Below are 25,715 nucleotides of genomic sequence, written 5' to 3' on the forward strand. Positions count from 1 at the left end.
AACCCCCTTTTCAAAAGGAAACAAAAACCCTTTTGAATTAACCCTACACCAGTCAAAAAACCGGAGATCAGCCCCAGTTGAGACCTCGTAAGAGAATGGTTTGCTTTCTTCATTTTCATCAGTCCTGCCTAAGACGGCCATTTTTCTCCTTGACAATGGGTGTCCATTTTACACAGGTTTGACTGTATTGTGTCCAGCGCGCCCATATAACCAGCCATATGCAGTTGTGAGCGCAGTAAAACGCTTACCAACACACCCCCCCCCCCTCTAAAAAAAACCCAAAACAAGGCTATAGTGGGGGACCCACGCTCTCAGTGTTTTGAAGAATCTGAAGGACTAGTTTCCTCAAACTTTATCTCCACATTTTGAAGTAGGCCAATACATGTAGGACGATGAAAGCATTTTGTTTTACTTTTGGTTCAGCTTTATTCACATTGTAGTAAGTCATTTTGAAGTTGCCAGTTGGAGCTCTTGATTATCAGAGAAAGTCTGCTCCTGATCATAAACTTTTACACACATCTGGCAGAAGAGTGAAAACTTTAATTAATCTGGCAACTTTTTACTTTCCATTAAACTTTCCAAGATAAGGTTAGGACACGTCAATGCTTGTGCTGTAGCTAAAGAAAGGAAAAATCTGAACATTTTGTGTAGCGCAATGAATGGCACACCAGCAAATTTGAAGAACCAACTAGGAAGTAAATACGCATGCATTTTATAACAATTGTATGGGTTTAGCACTCCTTACATTAACATACAAAATCCCACCCAGCCAAACCATCCAACTTGCTAGAGACAGGAGGCTCTTTCTCCCCTCTACGCCCTAGAGGTACAAGAGGACAGACAAAGAAGAATAAAGTAAGAACGTTACTGCTTCAATTACAACACTCCATTAGTTCAAAAGACTAGATAGGACAAGCTAGGCAGACTGTAAGCTTCGAAAACTCTCCGAATAACCCAAGTTCCAATTAGAATAAACCACTTGGGATTCAAACTAAGTCATTGGTGCCAAAGCCCTATATGATACAGAGTTAGAAGTGGGCGCTAAGAATCTGGAAATAAATAAGGAGGAAAGATGTTTGATGGGAAAGAAAGATCAAACCACACCAGAGCAAACATCAACCACCCACTAAATAAATTCAATGCCAACAGTCAACCAAGAATACGTCTACACAAAGCAAAGCAGGAAAAGTGATAAATGAACACAACAAATTGAGTAGGAAAATTGAGATCTTTATTTGTTACCAGCAAATACTTGCCCTATGGTACATTATTATTTCATGACCAGACTTTCAGCATATCTTTACTACGTTTAATCAGCATGGATCCAAACATTATTTAACACAAAAACGAGTGGTCGAATAGGTTTGCTTCTGCTGGGTGCAGCGTGTTTCATGTTTCAACGGATATCTATTTGTGTCACGACAGTGAAACAATACCCAATGTGTTGAAACAGTGTGCCATATGACTGGAAGAGTTTTATTATTGCTCCCCTCCTCCAAAAGATGTACTGTACTAGAAATACAAACATAGTAGATAATACATAAGTGACTGAGTTGCATTGAGCAGGGTACTGTGAACTAGTAATGCTGTCAAAGTTCTTGCTGCCCTTTTTGACAGAGAAACTTGATACCAAAAAAAAAAATTAATAAAAAGGTTAATGATGACATCACAAACCATGGCAGGATTTCTGATTTTGTTCCTTACAAAGAAGAAAGTAAAATGAATTCAGGCAACTGGGGTAGCTGAATTTGCTCACATGTTTAAAGCCAATTTTGTGCACAAAATAGAACAAGTTGTGTAAGGGAAAAAAAAAGAGCAGGATCTTTTTTCTCCCTTTTTATCTTTTCACAAACATGAAACTATACCAGCAAAGAAATGAAGCAAGTCCAGAGAAACTATACCAGCAAAGAAATGAAGCAAGTCCAGAGAAACTATACCAGCAAAGAAAGGAAGCAATCTTCTGGACTTTCTTGTTCAAATAAACACAAATTCTAGTACTAGAGCCTGCTTGGCTAGTTTACTTTTGTAACTGTATCCCTCTTCAAAGTGCATGAAGAGGGAGGATTATCCCCCTATATCTAACTCATACACTTCAACTCTGAAATTTCCCTCCTGCTCAACACATCTATTAAGTGTCTCAGCACAGTTTGAAAGGCACAAGTGCAACAAGTGATAATACACCGATGGCAACAAAGAGGAAACAGTGGAGCTCTCATCCTTGGCCCTAGCTCGATAGACATGTCCACACACACACATACAAAAACTTCAGCTCAATTCAAGATATGTAATTACTCTGACCTCTTGACACAACAGCAAACACAAGATGCATTGATTAGCCGAGTCGCTTGCGTTTCACAAGCGAAACAACCAGTGCATAGGAAGGATGTAGCTTTGAAATGCTCTTTAAAAAAAAAAATCTGTAGCAGAAGCAAGAGAAAAGCACCCCAAGTCAAAGGCTCCGGGGCTTCTTGGTCTTTAAAAAAGAAAAAAAAAATCACATCAAGATGTAAATACGTCTAAATTTCTTCAACCTAAAACAATTATGCATACATAGAACAGAATAGTACACTTTTAACTAAATATTGGTACTGATAGTAAAACAATAGAATAACATTAAACTACTTGACAATAATTTTCTTTTTCTTCTATGTCATAAGCACATCTGAATGGCACTATAAAGCATTGAAATTAAGACAGAAAAACAAAACAAAACAAGTATGCTCTACCCTTAAGACTAGTCTAACAAATAACACATACATTTTGGAAACTTCACCACAATATGGGGTGTCAGTAAACTGTCAATTTCTTAAGAAACATCATGGTGGAACTTTTAAAAAAATGGGGGATAAATGAGAAGCTTATTCTACAGCACTGCACAAATTGCTACTGTATGGTTTCAAAGGCAGACAGATCTATCAGTCCCAGAAACAATACAATATTACCAATGTGTGCAAAGTCTCCACCAAACAGAACTATGTGTGGCTGAGCCTAAAAATATAAGATAAGTAGCCAAAAAGCAAAACACAATTTACCACCAGTTCAATTTTTCTAGTCCGACAGTAATATTCTACAAACTCAGAAAAGAAAAAAGTACTGCCCAAACAGCAAAATATTTGCGGATACAAAACTCGAGAGCCTGCACATTTTCTGGGCAATAGTGCTTCAAAACATATCAAAACAAACATAAAATATATCGAAACCCTATAGGGTTTTGTAAATATTATGTCAAAGAGTCACAATCTTCGAAACGAGACTGTGGAATATTGAACGACCTTGTGCAATTCTGACAGATCTCCTCTTTCTTCTTCCATATTGCATTACTTAGCTTTTGGAAATGACAGCGGGACGCTTCAATCAGAATAGTTATTAAACCATAATGATAGTCCAACTTTGACATGGGGGAGAGGTATGGACAGAAGTTTGGTTTTTAAGAATTAATTAAAATTCTGTGTACTTCCAAATTTAAAGAAAACAATTTTTGTTATCTTCACTTGTATCCTAAAAAAAAAAAGGAAAAAAAAGAACCACCCCTCCCCCATTTGTTTTTCAGTGACACAAACAGAAGTTTGTTTCATGTCTCAGGGCAAACAAACAAAGACAAAGACTGATAATGAATATATCACATTGTAGCTTTAGCTGGACTGGAGGAAACAACATAACGGCTATCACAGAAAAATACCTCATGAAATTTCACTCCAATAATTTTTTTAATGTGCATTTTCAAAACTGTTGCTGAACCAGTTTCTGCACACACAAAATTTGAAGAGAGTCAACTATATGCACAAGCTCCTTTTCAAAATCTGTTTTTCTTCATAATGACTTGCTAAAAATGTGTGTTCTTGCTCTAGAAATCTACCTTTTCATTACTGAAATACATAAAGCTGTGCATGTTGGAACGTAAGAAGATCAAATATATTTTAGCAAATGAACTTTGGTTTTTAAGCATTTCACAAAAATAACTTATTTCAAATTTTACACACCATTTATTTACATATTTGCTTTCTCACAAATCATTAAAAAAAAGGAAAAAGAATCCCATTCATTCAGTTATCGAAATCCAGTATGTCTGAAACTGTTGGAGGGATGTTCGTTTAATCTGGCGTAACTTAGCTTAACAACCAAGCTTCCGCAAAGTCATAGCCAATCAAAAAGTCTTGTCATGGAGTACATGCATGCCATGGTCCAGTCCATGTCAGCAGAGAAAACAACAACAGACATCTCACGACAATGAACATTCGGAACAGTTACCCTAACTTCTTGTCTCTACACTCACCCGAGGATGATTGGATTGTTCTTGTTGTTGTTGTTGCGTAACAGCACAATGATTCTCTATGTATTCTAAATTATAACTAGTATCATAAAGACTTGGGCAGCACATTGTCCATGCATTTCTGAGCTTCCGCTGTTAACTCTTTGGCCTCCTTCTTCACTGTGTCGATTACCCATTCCATTGCTTGTCGTCCCTGGAGAAAGGCAGAATTGATGCATCAAGTGAAAGCCTGTACAAAGTTCTCAACTGATTAAGAAATGAAACAATGAAGACTAAAATAACAAAGCACATGCGCATCAAAGTATCAAACGTGGTTGGTTAGCGAGTGCTCTGGTGTGGTTTGCTCCTTCTTTCCTATCAAACATCTATCATCTTTTTCTCCCCTCCTTCTTTTTCGTATTTGTTACTCTCTTGTAACACCTCTTATCTTCGGCACTTATATGACCTTATTGTGTTGCAAGTGCCATAAAACTCTTACCACCAAAAAAAGTACCAAACATAAAGATTTCTTTACCCCTTCTTGACAACCTCTATAAAAATCTATTTGCCAAATAAAGCAGGGGACTGCTCATGAATGAGGAAGAAACGCTTCTGAAGCTGTGCCCTTCTAAAATGAGATAGCAGGAAGAATAACATAATTTCAAAATTGTATTATTTAATGAGTTTCATCAGATGGGCACCAAAAATGATCTGATAGAGCCGTCACATGAGAAACACAAACTTGACAAATTAGAACTTTCCGCACTACCAATATCTATATCATATATGGCAGCACTGTTTTGACCTAGACGACACAGAAGAGTTAAAATGCAAGTGATGGCCTAAGAATAAAAAATGTAGTTGTGGAAGAACAAAAGGACCTGGGGGGCTCTCATGGCCCAGAGGTTAAGGTGTTCACCTCTCATTCAAAGGTCCCGGGTTCGAATCCCGGTAGCGACCGAAAAATGTTCTTTAAAATTGTCTCCTTTCACCTTCTTTCTTTCTCTCTTGCAATATTCTGTCTGCTTACGTCTCCATTTTCGCCCCCCACCCCCTTTGCCCCCTCCACTGGGCTCCTGACTCTTTCAGCAGCCTTTCTACTGCTACTCCTTGGCTCCTACTTACTGCCGTCTTTCAGCCACACCCCTGATCTTTGGGTAGGAAAGAGTACACCTAGCCTTCTCGGACAAGAGTGAAAAATCTTGGAGGTCCCATGTGCAAGTTGCACATGTTAAAGATCCCCTGGTGGCCCAAAATCGATTTATAAGGCTTCGGTCGCCACCCGAGCAAAATTCAAAATTTCCTACCAATTGAAACTGTTTGGTGTGTCCTGCACGCTCATTTGACCGTATGCAGTTGTGAGCGCCATACAACACTTACCAAAGAAAAAAAAAAGGACCAGCAAATTTGCGTAAAAAAGTCATGAGATCTGCAATCATGCTGAATGTGATCAATGTGACCAAAAACACCTGACAAAAACAACAAGATATATTCATGAAAAATACTATGAAAGATGACCCAAAATCAAATTATCTTTGCTGGAAATAGAGCTTTATTCTTTATTCATTTGATTCTGTGTTAAAACCTATTTGTTTGTTCTTTGTTTCATAAAACATCTTGCAAATCTCAGTGTCACCTATCACACGCACAAGTTCATACTTTGTTCAATTTTCAAATGTTCGAGAACAATATTTCTTCTAATATTAATTGCTTAAAAGATTGTGACGACTAACACTAACCTGTACTGTTTAACAAATCCATACCAATGCTGGAGAAAAAGTCTAGCCAATACAGAGAAAATATAGTAATTCAGTCGGGGTGTGGCACATTGTACGAGCGATCTGTGTATTCTATTGTCTGTGCCCAGTCGTAATCGTTGTGAAAGGACAATTCTAAACTCCAAATCTTTTACAGAAATCAGCAGACACATTATGGACTTCACAGCACACCATATGGCTTGTAGGGACAAAATGGTTTTATCTGTACACAACAGAAATAGCATTATTTGAAAAGATGTGATACTCACTTTGCCTGCATTATTTTTCATAGAATCTGTGACCATTTGTTCCAGTTTACTACAAAGAGGTAGACCAGATACAGTAACTGTGGCTTCCTGTCTCAGGAGTGTTCTGTGGAGGGTAGAAAATATTTTCTGTTAAGAAAAATCACTTTAAAATAAAAGAAGAGAAATCATACCAACTAAAACAGCTCAAGGAAACGCTCAATAAAATATGGTTCAGGTAAGTCAGCCTGGTCAGCCTGTTAATGGATATCCGGATATATATTCCGTTCAGAAACAAGAAGATGAAGAACACGACAAAGCTGCCATCCCAACAACTTCCAGCCCCTCTTTCACACTTTGCCTCCAAGGGACCCTGACTGGCAACAGATTGAAGCCGCCACCTTTCCCCACGAGACGCCGATCGGCGACAGTGAGATATATAGTAACAAACACATTGCCGTAAAATCTTCTTTTAGACATGCATACTTGTTAAAGTTATAAGTCTTAAGATAATGAAAAGGTTTCATACCTACAGTAGAACATACACTCAATGCTTAAAGATAAGATTATGAAAAAAAAAATCTGACTAAAAAGCTTGGGATTCTTTAAGAGCTAAAAAAAATCTCTACTCCATGAAAGCAACCCAGTCTATGTTCCAACTTGACATTCTCTTCAGCCTTAAAATCAAATATATTACAGTACAGAAGCACAGTGTGCTCCTCACATAAAAACGAGACGCATACATACTTTTCAGGATCAGTAGGATGCTGAGTGTAAACCAGCTGCTCATCTACTTGAAGGACATTTGCTAACGTAACCTGACGAGACAAAGAGTGAACCATATTGAGTTCCTTTTTTTTTTTACATTCAGCACACATCATAACAACTTCAACAGGCACCATGAATCAATATGACTATAAACAATAGCACTTTCATTAATATTCTTAGACATTTTTGCTCTTTCAAGGCAAATCAACATTTTATTTTTTCAGCCAGGGAAAAAAAACAACTAGCCACTTTTCATTCGAAACTAACAACATTAAACAAAAAACAAAAAAACAAACAAAAAACCCCAACAAAACGGACAACAACAAAAATGTTTTCATACAAACAAGTCAATCTGGAGTTTCAAAGTACAGCACAATAAAAGAATCATCACAATATCACACTGGTATGTACAAAGTCATAGAAACCAACTTAAAGATAAAAACTGGAACTTTTTGGCAATGCAAGAACAAACAAACAAAAAAACCAAACAAACAACAAAAAAACCCCAACAAAAATACAAAACCTGAAAGTGAAAGATTTGCCTTATTACTTATAACCTGGTAAGGAATAAAAAGTTTGGTGACAATAGCTTTCTTCTCAAGGTGAAAACAGTTTTTGAAGTAAAGGAAAATAGGCTCGTGATTTATAATGAGCTGTTTGTACCACAGTGACACTCCATGAAACTCCTTTAACAGGACAAAAATTTCAAAAATATATTTGTGCAAGGACAGCATGACCTGCAGTCAGTAAGCTAAACTTGCAGCAACAGCACTTTTTCATTTAAAACAGACACATAGAGTAGCAGCTGTGCATCAGTATGAGTAATGCAATACAATAAAACACCAAAAGTGCCAAACAGAAAAACGCATGCAAGAACACACAAAATATTTCGATCAAATCTTTGTAAGGGTAAACTTGTATCCACCCAAAGAAAGCTTAAAATTTTTTTTAAGCCGTTAAATGGCTGGATACATATAACATTAAAAGTAACTTAAATGGTGACGTTAATACTCACATTTCTTGCTTTGACGGAGAAGGATTTTGATTCTGGATCAACTATGGAATGTTCACTTGCATAACAAACTTCCTGAATGCCTATCAACTGCAGAAACAAAAAAGTGAATGACATGACATTAGTAAAGTTGTTTTTTTAAACTACATAATACATTGTTAGTATTGTAACCCTTGTTGGTTAAAAGTCTTTTAAAAAAGATACACTTTCGTTTATTACTGGGAATTCACAACATTCAGCCCATAGAAAAAGACATGAAAAATAAACTGAGCATAGGATATTGCTGGAAACCAATACCAATAAAACAACATCTTTTAATTTCTAACCAATGTTTCTGATTAAAACCTTTCCAAAATGACATAAAACATTTTTTAAAAATTTTCCTCGACTTGAAAAAGTCAGTTTTATAATGCTTTTATTGTTTTGACAACAAAAAAACCTTGATTTTGGCTGATCAGTAGGCACTCAATACAACTGCTGTCCTATTAATAACTATTATAGCTCCCAGCTTTCCCCTACCAGCTATACCTTTCATGCCCCAAAAAACCATGTAACTTCTATTTTCATGACAAAATTGGAATACAAAAATTACCAAAACTCAATTCAATATTTAAAGTCAGCATGACAAATATACTTCTACAAACTCCAATTCAAGACTTAAAAAAAAAAACAACCCCAAAAAACACACGAGAACAAAAATGAGTCTGAGAGACTCCCAAGTGGCCAATCTTAGGAAAGAGACACTCTGGATATTATTGTAGAAAGAAATGAACACAAAAGTGCAACTTTTTTCAAACAGAATCAATCCATTCTTCCTTCTTCTACTCTGATTTCCTCTAAAATGTGAAGAAGACAAATCAGTTACCTTGGCAACCCATCCTGGAATTCCCCAATTCGTTGTCATAAGTCTGTGGGACTTTAACCTGCCTTCACTGTCTACTGTCCGGTCTACTACATCTAATCCTGTGACTGAAGGGTTGTGTGGGTTTGGGTATTTCCTCCATGCTGCCGTCACCACAGTTTCCCAACTGTGGCTGAATTTCAGAGGGGGGAAAAAATTAAAACAATAAGACTCAATAAAATACAAAAAGTTAAAACAACACAGCAAAAGAGTAAGGATTGCGATAAAACTAAAACAAGAGACAAATTTAGAGAAAGAGAAAGGAAAAAGAAAGGCACAAACACACCTAACGTCTCATTTAAATCATATAATAATAGGTTGAGATAATCATAAAGAATGCAAATACGTACAAGATGTCTTTAGTCAACATTTTCTTTACTGAAAGTATAAAAAGGGCAAAAACAGGATAAATTGAAATTTCAAGAAGGCAGCAGATGAGTAGAAAGAGAAGTGCTAAAGCACCTCTGGACCAGTCTTTTGTAAAATTACAAAATAAGGCTTGCAACTACTTTGTCTCGCCTTTTCTCATGAGCATGTTTGTTATGCATTTTTGTGAGAAGTAATCATATCTTGGCCCAAGTAGCATACTTATCCTAAAAACAGCCAAAATGACGTGTCAACGGGATTACTATACAACACATTATTTTAAAAACTCACCGAATAATTTGTAATGCTTAAAAAGAAAAAAGAAAACAGACAAAAGAACAAGAAAAGAGCCGTGCATGATACCTGAGCAAGAAATCAAAATTGGAGCGGTAGTGAAATAATACCTCAACTTTTTAACAGAGGCCAACAGCCTACGACTATTAAATTAACATATATTACAACTGTATCAGACAACTGTACAGTACTGTAAATCTCACAGGAATGTGGCATGTTTGTTTTCCTTGATTATAATGCAAATCAGAATAAAAATTTATTTCAGTGAAAGAAGTATATATATGATAATGTACATGGATACAAGGGTAAAGAAGGGCCGGGGCAGAAAAATCACCATACAAACCAATCACTTCGAAGTGTCATTCACCAATTGGAAGGAGTTCCGCAGAGGGCGGCTGATGAACAACATACAAAACTAGCATCTGCGTTTGCTGCCATTTTTTGGTTAAAAGTTGCCCCAGAAATGGCAAAAGTTTATATTAATTTTCAAACTTTCAACTCTCTGTGACGACGTATATAAACGTAGATAGAGGTAACTTAATAAACCATCAATAATTTATTTATAGAGGCACCAGCCATCCATGTCCAAGTGCTGTTTTAGCCTCTTTTTCCTGTATTCGGATTAATATTATCTTAAAGGCCGGCACTATTTCGCCGAACGTTCGGGAAAATAAAGCTGGGCACTATTTCTCCGAACACTCTGAAATCACATCCTTTTCCGCAAATTTCGGATATATATAATTATATTACAGGCTTATATTAAAGATTGTTCGTATACAATAAGGTTCAATTAGTCCAAAAAATGTCAGCAGTAAATATTTATATAAAGAAATGCTACAGTTCCAAACAGTTTTTCACTGCAGATATGGCGTGTTGCCTATGAAGGGTGCTTCTCTTAAACATAATATGTTGTGTTCACTCGTGTGCTGTCTAGATCTAGATCTATGGAGGGTTATTGATAACGACACATAGAACTAGCATCTCTGCGTTTGTCGCGGCCGCGACCAATCAATCTTGGCTCGATTTTTTGGCATTTTTTGGTCCCCGAATCGGGGAATAAAAGTTTTAAAAAAGAAAAAACCGAACCTCTTTTACTTTTGAAAGAAACTTCACTTATCTTCACTTCGTCTCTTTCTCACTTGTTGTCGCCACCTTGATTTGTTGAATACGTTACAGGTATATACGATTTGTATTGTTGTTCCTCTTTTATTTTTCCCTCTTTGTGGTGTTTTATTTTGTTGGTGTGTAATTTTTTTTCTTGTTATTGTTCTGATGTGTTGTTTTTCTATTAATTTTTTTTGTTGGGGAAAAGGGGGGGGGGGGGGGGGGTATGTTGTATAGCGTAACGTCATTTAATTTGATGTTCCTACCTTCATTAGATTCTCAATATATATATAGATTTAAATAAGTTATGTTAGAGCGTTCCACCAAAACCGATTACACGTACTGACATTGGTAGGCCCCTTGTGTGTGATTCCATAATTTACATGTAATATACTGTACTTTTTTTTTTTTTTTAAATTACGCACATTTAGGGTTAAAACAGCCAATCTTCTTCGGACAGGTGGACACAAGCCCTTATTTGTTAATTTTTGTGGTTGTTTATGGGCTGTTCTAATTTTGATTTCATTCTGTTGTGAAACCTTTCTTTTTCACGTTTTTGAAAATTGAAATAAAGAATAGATCTAGACCCAAAAATTTGCTCCTTCCCAGACCTCGCAGAATAGCAGAATGAAAGTTGGCGCCGAACTCTCGCAAATAGGCAAAAAATCACGAGACCGGAAGCCAGAAACCGTTCGGAGAAATAGTCACTTCGTATTATCTTTTTGCCAATTTATTGGTTCCGCTTCTATGTACCCCATATCTACGGTTCCCAACCTGGAAATCGCCTATAATTCGCTGTAATTGCCTCCCCCCTCCCCCCCTCATCACCCCCTCATCCCAGGTAACATAATCTAAAGCACCAAAATTACTTGTGTTCTGTTTTAAGCATCCAGATTATTATTTTGTATCCAGAGTGTAAAAACATAAAAAATAAAGGTTTCCCAACAGAATGAAATCAAAATTAGAACAACAGCACATAGACAATCACAAAAATAAATAAAGGCGTGTGTCCACCTATTCGAAGATTGGCCGGTTTAACCATAAACGTGTTTAATTCAAGAAAGGGTACAGGATGTAAATTATGGAATCACACACAAGAGGTCTGTCAGTGTCAGTACAGTATTCAGTTTTGGTGGAGACACACTAACATAGCAGAATTTATATATTTTTTAAATGTAGGAACAACATCAAATTAAAAGGCATTTACGCTTTATAAACACAATTAAGTAGAAATACGATGAACGATCGTTTTTCCTCCGTTTTGGAGTTGGAGGAATCACAATTTGAAGAAGGCCACCTCTATTCTCACCCCGGGTGAGAATAGTGCAGGTGAGTCTTTTGGCTATTCTCACGGTATTTTTTTTACTTTCCCTCCCGTCTCTCACTCAGCTACCAGTTGTCTATTGTCTACTAAATATTGATGCGCTGAACACGAATATCAACTTCATTTCCGTCGCAAATTAATAGTTTTTAAAATATTTGAATGTTTTTAACCGAGATAGACATGCTTTGGACCAATCGGGGGGTTCCAGGGGGGCCTGCCCCACTGGGGTAAAAGAAAATCGGGGGGGGGTTACAGAGGGGGGCATGCCCCCCTGTTTTTACCCATAATTTGATATTTTACAGTTAGATTTGAAATTGTCTTGAAAATAATTGATTTGCGACAGTTTTAGTGGCTTAATGTGTGATCTGCAGCAAACAGTACAGCAGTTTGACCCCTGAAACAGTGCATCTGTGTGCGGGAGTGAAAGTAAAAATTTACCGAATTCTACACTGTGATGACAGAAAAATTGTAGAATTCTGTGCCGTGAACAAACGTTCCATTACTACTGTTAGCCTACCAAAAGCGTACAATTTTGTCTGTGGGCAGTGGAGAGAGAGAGAGAAAGAAAGAGAAAGAGGAGTAGCGTGAGAACTTCCGGGCAAAACAAAATAGCGACCCGCGTAGTTCGGCTCGATTCGAAAGTTAAATAGCCGTAGCATCTTTGTATACCAAAAGCGTACAATTTTGTCTGTGGGCAGTGGAGAGAGAGAGAGAAAGAAAGAGAAGTAGCGTGAGAACTTCCGGGCAAAACAAAATAGCGACCCGCGTAGTTCGGCTCGATTCGAAAGTTAAATAGCCGTAGCATCTTTGTAGACAACCAAATTAATTTACTTTTGTGTTTTAACATCATTTTTTAACTTTGTTTTGGTCAATTTGATCGTCCACACCGATAGACAGTATTCAGAAAGAGATAGAGAGAGAGAAGAGGGGAGGAGTAGATCTGGCGAGAACTTCCGGGCAAAACAAAATGGTGATCCCCGTAGTTCGGCTCGATTCGAAAAGTGAAATAGCCATAGCATCTTTGTAGTCAATAAAATAAGCTTACTTTTGTGCTATAACGTAATCTTTTCTTTGCCTTTATCCATTTGATCATCCACATCAATAGAAAGTATTCCGAAATTAGGAAAAACAGGTCTTGTTTCACACCGGGTGAGAATAGCCTACGGTGGCAAGTCTCACCCCGGGTGAGAATAGCCACTTCCTTTGAAAGAAAAGAGCAATGCATAATTAATTTCAATCGAGCAGTGACCCTCACTTTTCTCTGCCTCTCTCTCTCTCCTCTGATTGCTCGCCTTCTCTTTTTCTTTGTTGTCTGTCTTTCTCTCTCCCAATCTTTTTCTCGTTCCCTCCTGCCAACTGGGGCATGTCATAAACATTTTGCTAGCACTCATCTCTCTCTCTCTCTCACACACACAAACACACTACTCTGGGCGCTGAAACTTTCCGAAATCACAAAAAGAGTTCCCCTACCAGGTCTGTATACTTCGTGATTTTGTTCCTGGTTACCAGGTCTGTATACACTTCGAATCTAGAATCTATCTAGATCTAGATTTTCTAGATCTTGATCTAATCTTCACTCTCTATTATCTAGCCTATAGACTAGATCTAGAATCTAAATCTAGACTTCTAGATCTAGAATCTAGATCTAGACTTGACTGTGACTCTTCTGGTTCGAGTAGTGTCATGACACACTGGCCTTGTTGTAAGTTGTAGTGTGTTCTTGTTGTGTAGACTACTCTGAACTACAGATCTACTAGACTAGACTAGTACAGGAGTCGAAATTAAAATTACTCACTTGAACGTGTGTTCGGAGTTCCAAATACGCATGATTTTGAGAAATGATGAGAGCGTTTGTAGAATTTGTGATCAATCCCACGGAACACGCAATCTACTTCATTGATTTCGTAAAGTTCTTCTGCGTCACGTTACAGGACACGAGAAGGGACTCCGAACCCGTGGAGATAGTTACCCGGAAAGGACAGCTTCACAGGTCAAGGAGTGTACAACCTTGGCAGGTATTTCGCAGCGATGTTTTGTAGTGAAGTTCATAGTTGATCAAGTAAGAGAACACATAATTGGAAGGTATTTTTTCTTGCTAAATTTAATAATTGAAAGATTTTCCAGCTTTCGGACATATCAGTGAAATAGTGTAAGGGGTTTCTTGCACTGATCAATCACTAGCAAGTATGCCCAATTTGGCATTTTAGTGTGGGTGTGTGTGTGAGGGGGGGGGGGGGCTATCCGAAGAATGCTCTGTGCGTCTCTGTTTATAGATTCTATAGATTTTTAATGAATCTTTTGCTAATCTACAAGTTTGAAAATTTATTGATTTGATTATTTCATTTTCTTTACGTTCCATTTTCAGTCACCAAAGAAATAATATAGCACTCTATCCATTTGTCCAGCGTAATAAGAGATATATGAGAATGACGTCATTAGTTGTTGTGTCATTTTCAACGCAATGCATGTATATTTTTATGAATTCATTTTTATAGATAGATTATCTTATAAATCAATTAAGTAGATTCTTTTAGATAATTTTCTTTGCAAATGTATTATAAATATAGTAGAACACTTTTTAAAGACAAAGTAGGGGACCTACTGGACTACCTACTTTCGTTTTTTTAAACAAGAGTTTCATTGGACGATCATACCCATACCCACCAATCCGGTGTCACATAACAGAGAGAATCGCGCCCATAGTAACAGCGACAATATGGCGCTGTGAATTGTTTTAGTACGTTTGAGTGCTGTATTTCTTTCCCTGTGAACCTCGTAGTACACAGTACAGCGTAAGTTAGTATTTCTTATATGGATCTTTAACTGAGTATGTAAAATTTTGAAATGCACTGAATTGTCTTTGTTGTTTTATATCTACTGCCCTCAAATTAAGGGTCGAGTTGTTAACACTGTGCTGTGATTGATACACACTTCGTAAACTGCAAGAGCATCAATGTTGTCAAGTCCAAATGTATAGTGTATGTAGTGTATTTACATTCAACTGTGGAGCACTGCTATGGCAGCTTATAGTTTATGTAGCGATCACTTTTTTTTTTTTTACCTAAGGCATCTTTAGATGTCTTATTCTTGTTGCAGCTATAACGATAGAAAGTGGCTATTCTCACCCGCCCGGAAGTTCTCGCAAGATCTACTCCTCCCCTCTTCTCTCTCTCTCTGTCTCTTTCTGAATACTGTCTATCGGTGTGGACGATCAAATTGACCAAAACAAAGTTAAAAAATGATGTTAAAACACAAAAGTAATTTAATTTGGTTGTCTACAAAGATGCTACGGCTATTTAACTTTTCGAATCGAGCCGAACTACGCGGGTCGCCATTTTGTTTTGTTCTCTCTCTCTCACTCTCTCTCTCCACTGCCCACAGACAAAATTGTACGCTTTTAGTAGGCTACAAGTACAGTTGTAATGGAATGTTTGTTCACAGCACAGAATTCTACAATTTTTCTGTTATCACAGTGTAGAATTCTGTGTTTTAGGGTGAACGCAAAATTTGTTGGCCTAGATCTAGGCTATAACGGTGAACGCGCACCGGGTGAGAATAGCCAAAAGACTCGCCTGCACTATTCTCATCCCGGGTGAGAATAGAGGTGGCCATAACGATAAAGATCTATCTAGATCTAGATCTAGAATATAATATTATTATCTCGTTATAGCTGCAACAAGAATAAGATAACCTTTTTTTTTGCATGTTGATTGGTTACGAGGTTTATTGTGGTTTCTTGATTTTTGTCATGTATCCTAAGCTTGGCTACTTCTTCATGAAGGTTTAACAAGGACAAAAACAGGGGTGAATTTCTTTATGTTTATGATGTTCGTTTCCTCCCAACATCTTTCTGTAATTGTTTAAAATGAATTTTGTTATTTATGCCTTGTGTTTTTGTGAAGTTAATCTTCTCTTGGTTGCTCAAAGTACTAGATCTAATTCCTCTCTTTTCTATGTGTAGCATCATGCCATTGGGACCCTTTGGCGAGGTGGTGGGCACAACAGGGACCCTTGAGGCTCTGGGTCCTGATGCCCAAAACTACAAGACTAAGGTCATTGCCCCTCGCAACCCAAAGCTGGTGAAGCAAAATGAACCGGACCATCATAAGGTTTGTTTAATGATGCTTTATGCATAATCTGTGTCCCCATATCAAACTACAAGCTCAAATAATCACTTTGTATTTGTGGAGATGACAGTATAAAATTTAAAAAAAGAAGGAGAGGCAGAAATAGGAGTGTGTGATAAGGATGAGTAAAGTACTGAAAAAAAGAGACAAGGGTGAATTAAAATGCCAAAATATGTGCATGAAATATATTGAAACATGTCTGGAGCACCTATTTTTACCCGCCAACCATGCGACAGACATGAGCTGACTAAGACTACCAGCTCTTCTTGCATATATTCCAAATGTAACTATTTCCTAATCAGTGCATGACAAATGTGGCAGAATGGTGCTGACTTCTGTGAAATAAATCTCATCTAAATAACCTTGATCTCAGGTCTTTTTTAAAACTGAGAATGATGAGTTTTTTATGATTAACTGTGACACCATTGATAGTTGGATTTTGAAAAATAATTAATGCTACAACATATATATGTGATATCAATCCACTTTTGATGGTTAAAAAAAAAAATATTTGGTAAATTTTCAAAACAATTCTCTGATATTTGTCATGTCGTGTGTTTAGATAGTCTGCGTGCTCTGGTCAAGAGATTGTAGCTGCACTTTCTATATAAGACTGACCATTGTAATATATGTTTTAGAATGCTATTGTTTAAGAAATCAATAGTTTTCTTTTTTTTATGTTAAAGGTACTTGTTGTTAATTGTCTTGTGTTACTCTTAAATTGTGTTGGCATGCTTTTGTTGTTTGTATTTTCACATTTGATTTGAACATTTTTTTTCCAATAGATGACACCCAGCAAGTTTCTCTTTGACATGTCATTGAGCACTGAGCAAAAGCTTGCCAACACACACATCATGAAGGTTCCCCGCAAGACAGAACTACTGGACATGGGAGACACATCTCTACAGAAGGTAACGTCCAAACCAAGTATTTCGTGTTTTCGCACCCATCATCGTGTTTCTTAAAATACATGATTTTTTTGCAATATTTTAAGTTTTACCTGCTATGTTGCTAGGAAATGCAGGGGTCGTGGAAGGATCTGATTGCACCTGTACTTGAAAGTGAAAGAGTTTTGGGTAAAATTTGGGAGACTTTCTTGTTCAATCTTTTTGTTTTTTGAATTGACATGAATAATCGATGTTTGTCATGCTGGTGATACATAAATTGTATCTTCTTTTCATTTCAGTTTTCAAAGGTCAACATTGATGAGCCCATGTTCCAACCCTTTCCATCAGAAATATACTTTCAGAACTTCAACCCATTTGAAGTATATGAAGTACCACTGACTTTGAGAAATAATGACAAGGTAATGGCTTCAACATTCTTGGATACTGCTGATTTTCATTTTTATTTTGAGACTGAATATTCGATTTTATTTTCTTACTTTTTGCTAATTAAATTTATAAGCTTGCCTTATTTTTTTGAGGGGTTGTGTTTTGGTGCCATTTATATTGCACATACATTCATTTGCTTTCTTTTTTTTTCAACATGTAAATGTCTCTTGAGATTTCTATACCTTATATCTACTTAAAAAAACCTCTAGGTGCAGGGAAAAAGTGTCTGAAAAATATACTCTTTAGTAACATTAATTTGTCTTTGTTCATTAAACAGAAGCTTCCACATTCTTAGGTGAATATCCTGAGGCATTAACAAGACCTCTTTTCATTTATGTACAGGTTCCTCGCCTTGTGAAAGTGACTCAGGAAGATTCTCCATACTTCAAAGTAATCAGCCCAAATGATGTTGGCCACAAGGTTGGACCAGGATTGCCCACCACATTCAGAGTGCAGTTCATGCCTGATGAGAAGAAGGCGAGGACTTTTATGACTTATAATTACTTTGTTTAAATAACAATTTGTCTTACTTACAAGACAATGACAAGGTCACTATCTACATTTACACTTAGAAAATGAAAGAATTTTTAAAAACATTTTTAACCATATAATCACCCAAGGGCATTTTACCAAAGATATAAACCCATCTGCTTTTGTCTCTCATTTAATCAGAATTGGAAAAGTTTCTGAGTTGGTTTTTGTTGAATTTCAGCTCAGCATTGGTAATTTCTTTGAAGAATAAGGAGAGAAAATTTGCATACCCCAATTTTTGTCATTTTCTCTGATTTCAAAGATACAAAATTGTTATCATTAAAATTGATAAATTGGTTGATATTTTAAAAAACTAAAAGCATACTGTCACTCTTGTGTTTTATAATTAAATGAGAATCAAGTAAAATGTTTAGACTTTAAAATCACTCCAATTATCTTCCGGCTTTAAAAAAAAATGTACAGGCAAAATGGAAGAGGTAAGAGAGATAACCACTTTTTAGAACGATTCAAATTTCGTTAAGTGAATCTTACTTTTGTTTTATATGTCTCAAGAGGTTTATGGAATTCAGTGGATCTTAATCTTTTTAAAATCGGAAATAATTTCCTTTTATGTTGAATTCCACTGCCTTTGTAAGGAACTATCATAGTTTAAACTTTTTGCTGTTTCAATTTAAGTGAGACAGAGATGGTGATTGTTTTATTCTTTATGCAAAACAGGATTATCAGCATGAACTGATCTGTATCACTGAAAGGGAAAAATTTGTGGTGCCAGTAAGGGCAATTGGAGCTCGTGGTATCCTCGATTTTCCGGATGAAATACGCTTTCCAACATGTCCAGTGAAGTACCCAAACACAAAGACTCTGCTGGTCAGAAACATCGGCAGTCGGGAGGCAAAGTTCAGCCTCAAAGCTGATGAGTAAGTAGGAATAAGAACTGTTAAATGTTAGCTTTTGATTTTGAATTTGGTTTAACTTTCGAGACTTTTTTGGAGCCTTCTTATTTTTTTTCGAGTGGGGAACTTATTTTCCATTGTGCAAAACCTACAGGTTTTATATTCTAAGATTTTTTTCTCATGCCAGCAAGTACAGATATGTATATAAATATATTTGAGAGGAACATACTTAATTTAGGGAATGTATGACACCTTGTATACAGAATGTCGTTGAGATGTGTTTTTCTTCCCCTTCAAGGTGTAGACAATGTGAAATATTCAGATGCGCCCCTTTTAACAAGATGTATTTCCTAATCTTTACATTTGGCATAATATCACTCTCTATCCATTCACAGGTCATTTTCAGTGACCCCAGATATTGGCACACTCGGGGTGAATGACAGTATTCAAGTGACCGTGGAGTTCAAACCACTGAGAGCAGGGGATCACAATGGAGAACTGCTTCTCACTTATGACACTGGTCAGTCTTGTTTTTAGTTTGTTATGTTCTGTGCTGGGGAACATTTTGTCAGCATCTTTCCACAAGCACTTTAGTCATTTTATGAAATTTAAAGAGTTTTAAAGCAAAAGAGAGTCCAAATCAGAATCATGATTTGGGTATGCGTTATTTTTTTAATTTAAAAAAATAGGAAGGAAGTAACAAAACAGAGTGGAACTATTGCCAGCTACCGCTTAATGTGTTTATTCGAATAATGGCTTTATCTGGAAACTGTAAAAACAATGATTTAGGTGAAGGTGGGATGATGCTGATGATTTATCTGTTTTGGAGGTAAATACATGTACTGGAAAATTTAAGAAACAAATCTACCATGGATTCATCAATATGCAAATATATCATTAAAAGATTTCAAAATAGATCATCCAATGAAGAGAAATGTCAAAATAACTTTGTTAGATATTTTCACTCATACAATGTAGATCAAGATTGGCAGTTGAATGTTAATGGAACAATTATAAAAAGTATGATTTGAGGCATAGATAAAAATTAGATGTAAAGCAGCTTAATATTTCAGTTTGGGTGTGAAGTTTATACTTCCTGTATTTAATATAACTTGTCTTTGTGCAGGGGAGGAGGTTTCAATTGCTTTATATGGAGCCTCTCAAGATGCCAATGTCAGACTGGACAAAAACTCAATTCGTATTGAGAACACCTATATATCCATGGCCAACCAGAGAACTGTGGTCATCACCAATCGCAGTGACTTCATTGCACACTTCAGATGGACCCGATTTGCCACACAAGATGATGAAGATCAACAGAGATTGCTGTGAGTATTTAACACATCTATAGAAGAAAAATTCTTGAAACAAATGGTCGCTTTTAAGGACGAGCGGGCTAACCCAGATTTCGGGGTTTTCCAGAAATCTTCACCTACACCAAAAGTGGGCATTGCCCTTCCTATAGGAGAAGTTTGGTTTCATTGGTGCATATATTTGTTTGGTTGTAGAGAAAACTCTCCTTGTCTTTTAAAGAAAATGAACAAGGGGCAAAAACTTTACCTTCGATTTTCTCAAAACAGCATTTTTCAGGATAGCCCCCTAGCTTGTGCTTAAAAGCGACCAAATACAAACTAAGTTTATGCAGAATCACTGAAGCGGGGAACTTAATCTAAACTTCGTGAAAATCTTTTTTTGCCCTGCTTTCACCTTGTCTTTCTGGAGATTAGTTAATCCTTGCTAAATCCTTTTGATTGTATATTACAGCTTTTTTGGTGATTGTGCTGTCAAAGAAAGAATTTATACTGTATCTTTTGAGTATGAAGTAGGACAAAGGAATTAGTTCCAGTCTGATTTTCTCTTTTAATTACTTAACATGTTTGATGATTTGTTCACAATAGTGTTGGAACTACTTCTCTGGACTTACTTGACTATTTAAATGGTTGGGAATATATTTTTTTTTCAGTCAGGTGATTGAACTGGACAGGGAAGAAAATTCAGACACAGACAGGTTTATCGATGAGTGTGTGGCAGACCCGACCTTGCGAGACAAATTGTCAATCCTGTCAAGGACATTCCAGAACAGAAAAAGGGTGAGGATATTAGTCTGAATATTTTTGCTTAATCCCACCACTGTCCAGTTGAAAGTAAAGTGTTAATTGTAGGCTTATATCCGTTCTCATAGAAAGCGTCTATAGCTTCTCAATAACTACTTTAGGCCAACCTGCCTCAAGTCTAAAGCAAACTACACAGTTTTTGCACATGACCAGTTTGACTGTCTGTCATTGAAGACAAAGAAGAAAAAGAAGTGTCAACCAACAAACAATGACTTAAATCTAAACGCACATTGTTGTTTTACGTAGACTCATATTTCAATTTAACTTCTCATGTAGTTTATTGTCCATGACAGCTTCAAAATTAAGGGCTTAAGATAAAAAAGAAATGATGACTGCTGTATTGGAAAAATCTTGAAGTAGTAGTATACTTGCCAAAAGACTTAAATGCTGTTGTTGCCTGAATTCAATACATTGTTATTGATGCCCTTTTTACTTTCCATGGTCATTTTGAGTTTCTTTCTCTATTTTATTTCAGGCTGTGGAGAATGACCCTTTGCTGTTTGATGATGATGTCATGTCAATTGAGCCAGTTGAAGGTGATATCTGGCCCAACTCCTCTTTTGAGATAAATGTAGTCTTCAAGCCAAGGGAAGCAACTTCATACACCCGGACGGCTTACTGTGACATCACTGGCAGGGAGAGTCGTCTGCCCCTGAGAATCCGTGGCGACGGAGAAGGGCCAAAAGTAGACTTCTCTTTCAACCACTTGGACTTGGGAAACATTTTCATCGGGTCCAAACACACCTATGAAATTGTCATTGCCAACAAAGGAGATATTGATGCCATTTACAGGTCAGTATTGCTAATTGAGTAAAAGTAAAGTATCACTTATCTCATGTCTTTGTGTAACGTGAAGATCATAGCTTTGCTGTTTCCTGTTCATATGAGACATGAGTACCACATATATATCATGTTATTGTTCAACACTTTGCCACCTCATCTCGCCGATTGGCAATGTTTACCACCAAGTTTCTTTGGATTTTCCCGAAAGTATACTTGCAAAGTGTTAATGCAGGATATGACAATTGCCGGAAAAATGTGTCTGATGTAATTGTTTCAGAAAAGTATGATATGTTACAGAATCAGCAATAGTCTGGTGGTATCTCTATTTCTTTACTTGATTTGTTCCCAGTGTTGTGCCCAACACGAGCATCTTTGGGCCGTGCTTCGCCTTCAACCCTGCAGAGGGCATCGTCATGCCTGGCGGGCATCAGGCCATTCAAGTGGCCTTCAACAGCCCCTATCTGGGAGACTTTGAAGAAGTGTTCTGCTTCCAGGTTGATGGACAACCACAACAGTGCAAAATCCAGTTCACGTGAGTGTCAACTTTACCTTTAATCTGTCTCGAATATGGGATATTTTTCACTTTATTTAAAAGAACTGTTTTCATTTTTCCTTTTTTTTTCCTTTACAATAATTTGTTCTAAATTCCGGATGGGTTAAAGGTCTTTAAATTCAATTTAATTTATAAGAAAAACCTTTTTGTTGTTACCAAAGTTTACATTCTGGTAACTTTACTGATGGTATTTGATTTTACTTTTGCATCAAACACATGAAAGCCACAGCGAAAATAGCCTCAACTTTCATTTAAATAATTGGGGATTTACACGTATTATAATAATGAGGAAAATTTGCAACCTTATGATATATAATAATATCTTTCACTGCTGTGCTATAAGAATTGAAAATGTCAATAAACTGATATCACATTATTTAAGAATGTTTTTATAAGTCTTTGAAAGTGTGATATTTCACCTGTCAGACTATAATGCGTTATTTGTAGTGAATGCACAGTACTATATAACCGGTTTAAATGAGGGGACTAAGTAAAGAAAGACCGCTCCCAAATAAAAAGGAAGGAGAATACCCTACTCTAGTCATATTGTTTAAAGTATAAGCGATTTTGAAATGTTTATAATCCTCAGTGTTTTCTAGGTATTTCAAATATAATTTCTTCATCACCAGGGGACGTGTTGTTGGGCCAACTTTCAATTTTGATGTGGCTAAACTGAAGTTTGGGACTGTCCCCTTTGGATTTCTGAGTTCTCAGGTAAGTGTCAAGCTAATGTTAAGACTTTTTATCCCTATCCGTACGTCGTGTTTTATTGTCGTATCCATACGACATGGGGAACTCTGTGCCGCCTCTTTCGAAAGAAGAAATTTACTTGTTAATCCGATCTGTACGCGTTACATAGTAGTCTGTCAAAATTATTTTTTGAGAAATCCTGAAAGTTTCAAAGAGATCTTCACACTAGAAGTATTCTAAAATTTGAAGAATACAACCCTGGGAGTACAAAATGACCCCAGGGCGTATGGATAGGCTTGAAATAAGTTTGGAAATACAGGCTACAGACCCATTTACTGTACACTGTCGGTCTACACAGTACTGTGCTACAGATGCCTCACTAATTTTCTCATTGCGTCCATGACAGTGACAAAGTTTACACTTCAGTTCTGTGTTTGAAAAAGTTGTTGCAAAATTTTGTAATTGAAAGTTGAAGCCAACTGTGAACTTGCTGTTTGAATCTAGCCGTGGATACATGTTATCAGACACGGCTTTGCTGGCAAGTCAGCTTTGTGAAACAAATTGTTACTGTCGACCACTTTTTACATTTTCTTTGAAACAAAAACGTCATGTTCTTTGTGCTATAACGTAATCTTTTCTTTGCCTTTATCCATTTGATCATCCACATCAATAGAAAGTATTCCGAAATTAGGAAAAACAGGTCTTGTTTCACACCGGGTGAGAATAGCCTACGGTGGCAAGTCTCACCCCGGGTGAGAATAGCCACTTCCTTTGAAAGAAAAGAGCAATGCATAATTAATTTCAATCGAGCAGTGACCCTCACTTTTCTCTGCCTCTCTCTCTCTCCTCTGATTGCTCGCCTTCTCTTTTTCTTTGTTGTCTGTCTTTCTCTCTCCCAATCTCTTTCTAGTTCCCTACTGCCAACTGGGGCATGTCATAAACATTTTGCTAGCACTCATCTCTCTCTCTCTCTCACACACACAAACACACTACTCTGGGCGCTGAAACTTTCCGAAATCACAAAAAGAGTTCCCCTACCAGGTCTGTATACTTCGTGATTTTGTTCCTGGTTACCAGGTCTGTATACACTTCGAATCTAGAATCTATCTAGATCTAGATTTTCTAGATCTTGATCTAATCTTCACTCTCTATTATCTAGCCTATAGACTAGATCTAGAATCTAAATCTAGACTTCTAGATCTAGAATCTAGATCTAGACTTGACTGTGACTCTTCTGGTTCGAGTAGTGTCATGACACACTGGCCTTGTTGTAAGTTGTAGTGTGTTCTTGTTGTGTAGACTACTCTGAACTACAGATCTACTAGACTAGACTAGTACAGGAGTCGAAATTAAAATTACTCACTTGAACGTGTGTTCGGAGTTCCAAATACGCATGATTTTGAGAAATGATGAGAGCGTTTGTAGAATTTGTGATCAATCCCACGGAACACGCAATCTACTTCATTGATTTCGTAAAGTTCTTCTGCGTCACGTTACAGGACACGAGAAGGGACTCCGAACCCGTGGAGATAGTTACCCGGAAAGGACAGCTTCACAGGTCAAGGAGTGTACAACCTTGGCAGGTATTTCGCAGCGATGTTTTGTAGTGAAGTTCATAGTTGATCAAGTAAGAGAACACATAATTGGAAGGTATTTTTTCTTGCTAAATTTAATAATTGAAAGATTTTCCAGCTTTCGGACATATCAGTGAAATAGTGTAAGGGGTTTCTTGCACTGATCAATCACTAGCAAGTATGCCCAATTTGGCATTTTAGTGTGGGTGTGTGTGTGAGGGGGGGGGGGGGCTATCCGAAGAATGCTCTGTGCGTCTCTGTTTATAGATTCTATAGATTTTTAATGAATCTTTTGCTAATCTACAAGTTTGAAAATTTATTGATTTGATTATTTCATTTTCTTTACGTTCCATTTTCAGTCACCAAAGAAATAATATAGCACTCTATCCATTTGTCCAGCGTAATAAGAGATATATGAGAATGACGTCATTAGTTGTTGTGTCATTTTCAACGCAATGCATGTATATTTTTATGAATTCATTTTTATAGATAGATTATCTTATAAATCAATTAAGTAGATTCTTTTAGATAATTTTCTTTGCAAATGTATTATAAATATAGTAGAACACTTTTTAAAGACAAAGTAGGGGACCTACTGGACTACCTACTTTCGTTTTTTTAAACAAGAGTTTCATTGGACGATCATACCCATACCCACCAATCCGGTGTCACATAACAGAGAGAATCGCGCCCATAGTAACAGCGACAATATGGCGCTGTGAATTGTTTTAGTACGTTTGAGTGCTGTATTTCTTTCCCTGTGAACCTCGTAGTACACAGTACAGCGTAAGTTAGTATTTCTTATATGGATCTTTAACTGAGTATGTAAAATTTTGAAATGCACTGAATTGTCTTTGTTGTTTTATATCTACTGCCCTCAAATTAAGGGTCGAGTTGTTAACACTGTGCTGTGATTGATACACACTTCGTAAACTGCAAGAGCATCAATGTTGTCAAGTCCAAATGTATAGTGTATGTAGTGTATTTACATTCAACTGTGGAGCACTGCTATGGCAGCTTATAGTTTATGTAGCGATCACTTTTTTTTTTTTTACCTAAGGCATCTTTAGATGTCTTATTCTTGTTGCAGCTATAACGATAGAAAGTGGCTATTCTCACCCGCCCGGAAGTTCTC

At 36.8% G+C, this 25,715-nt stretch overlaps 2 protein-coding genes across 2 annotated transcripts in view; one reads left to right on the forward strand and one right to left on the reverse strand.

Annotated features, from left to right (window-relative positions):
• Positions 1-1,214: 1,214 nt before the first annotated feature.
• On the reverse strand, positions 1,215-14,011 carry LOC101846238 (PRELI domain containing protein 3B). Its single transcript, XM_005105747.3, has 6 exons — positions 13,816-14,011; positions 8,897-9,065; positions 8,035-8,121; positions 6,999-7,069; positions 6,276-6,378; positions 1,215-4,463 (listed from the first exon to the last, which is right to left on the reverse strand). Exons 1-6 carry the CDS (start codon positions 13,845-13,847, stop codon positions 4,356-4,358), a joined length of 570 nt encoding a protein of 189 aa, XP_005105804.1. The 5' UTR covers positions 13,848-14,011; the 3' UTR covers positions 1,215-4,355.
• A 687-nt stretch (positions 14,012-14,698) lies between these two features.
• The window catches only part of LOC101849868 (hydrocephalus-inducing protein), a 113,415-nt gene continuing 102,398 nt past the window's right edge, over positions 14,699-25,715 (forward strand). Inside the window, exons 1-12 of the mRNA XM_035971743.1 lie at positions 14,699-14,812; positions 15,982-16,129; positions 16,933-17,058; positions 17,334-17,453; positions 17,824-17,958; positions 18,691-18,890; positions 19,262-19,386; positions 19,993-20,194; positions 20,830-20,956; positions 21,456-21,772; positions 22,113-22,295; positions 22,946-23,030. Of these exons, the coding sequence (XP_035827636.1) occupies positions 15,986-16,129; positions 16,933-17,058; positions 17,334-17,453; positions 17,824-17,958; positions 18,691-18,890; positions 19,262-19,386; positions 19,993-20,194; positions 20,830-20,956; positions 21,456-21,772; positions 22,113-22,295; positions 22,946-23,030 (1,764 nt within the window). The 5' untranslated portion in view covers positions 14,699-14,812; positions 15,982-15,985. The remainder of the gene's footprint in view (positions 14,813-15,981; positions 16,130-16,932; positions 17,059-17,333; positions 17,454-17,823; positions 17,959-18,690; positions 18,891-19,261; positions 19,387-19,992; positions 20,195-20,829; positions 20,957-21,455; positions 21,773-22,112; positions 22,296-22,945; positions 23,031-25,715) is intronic.

Source organism: Aplysia californica, unplaced genomic scaffold (assembly GCF_000002075.1).
Source record: "Aplysia californica isolate F4 #8 unplaced genomic scaffold, AplCal3.0 scaffold00490, whole genome shotgun sequence".
Taxonomy (NCBI): domain Eukaryota; kingdom Metazoa; phylum Mollusca; class Gastropoda; order Aplysiida; family Aplysiidae; genus Aplysia; species Aplysia californica.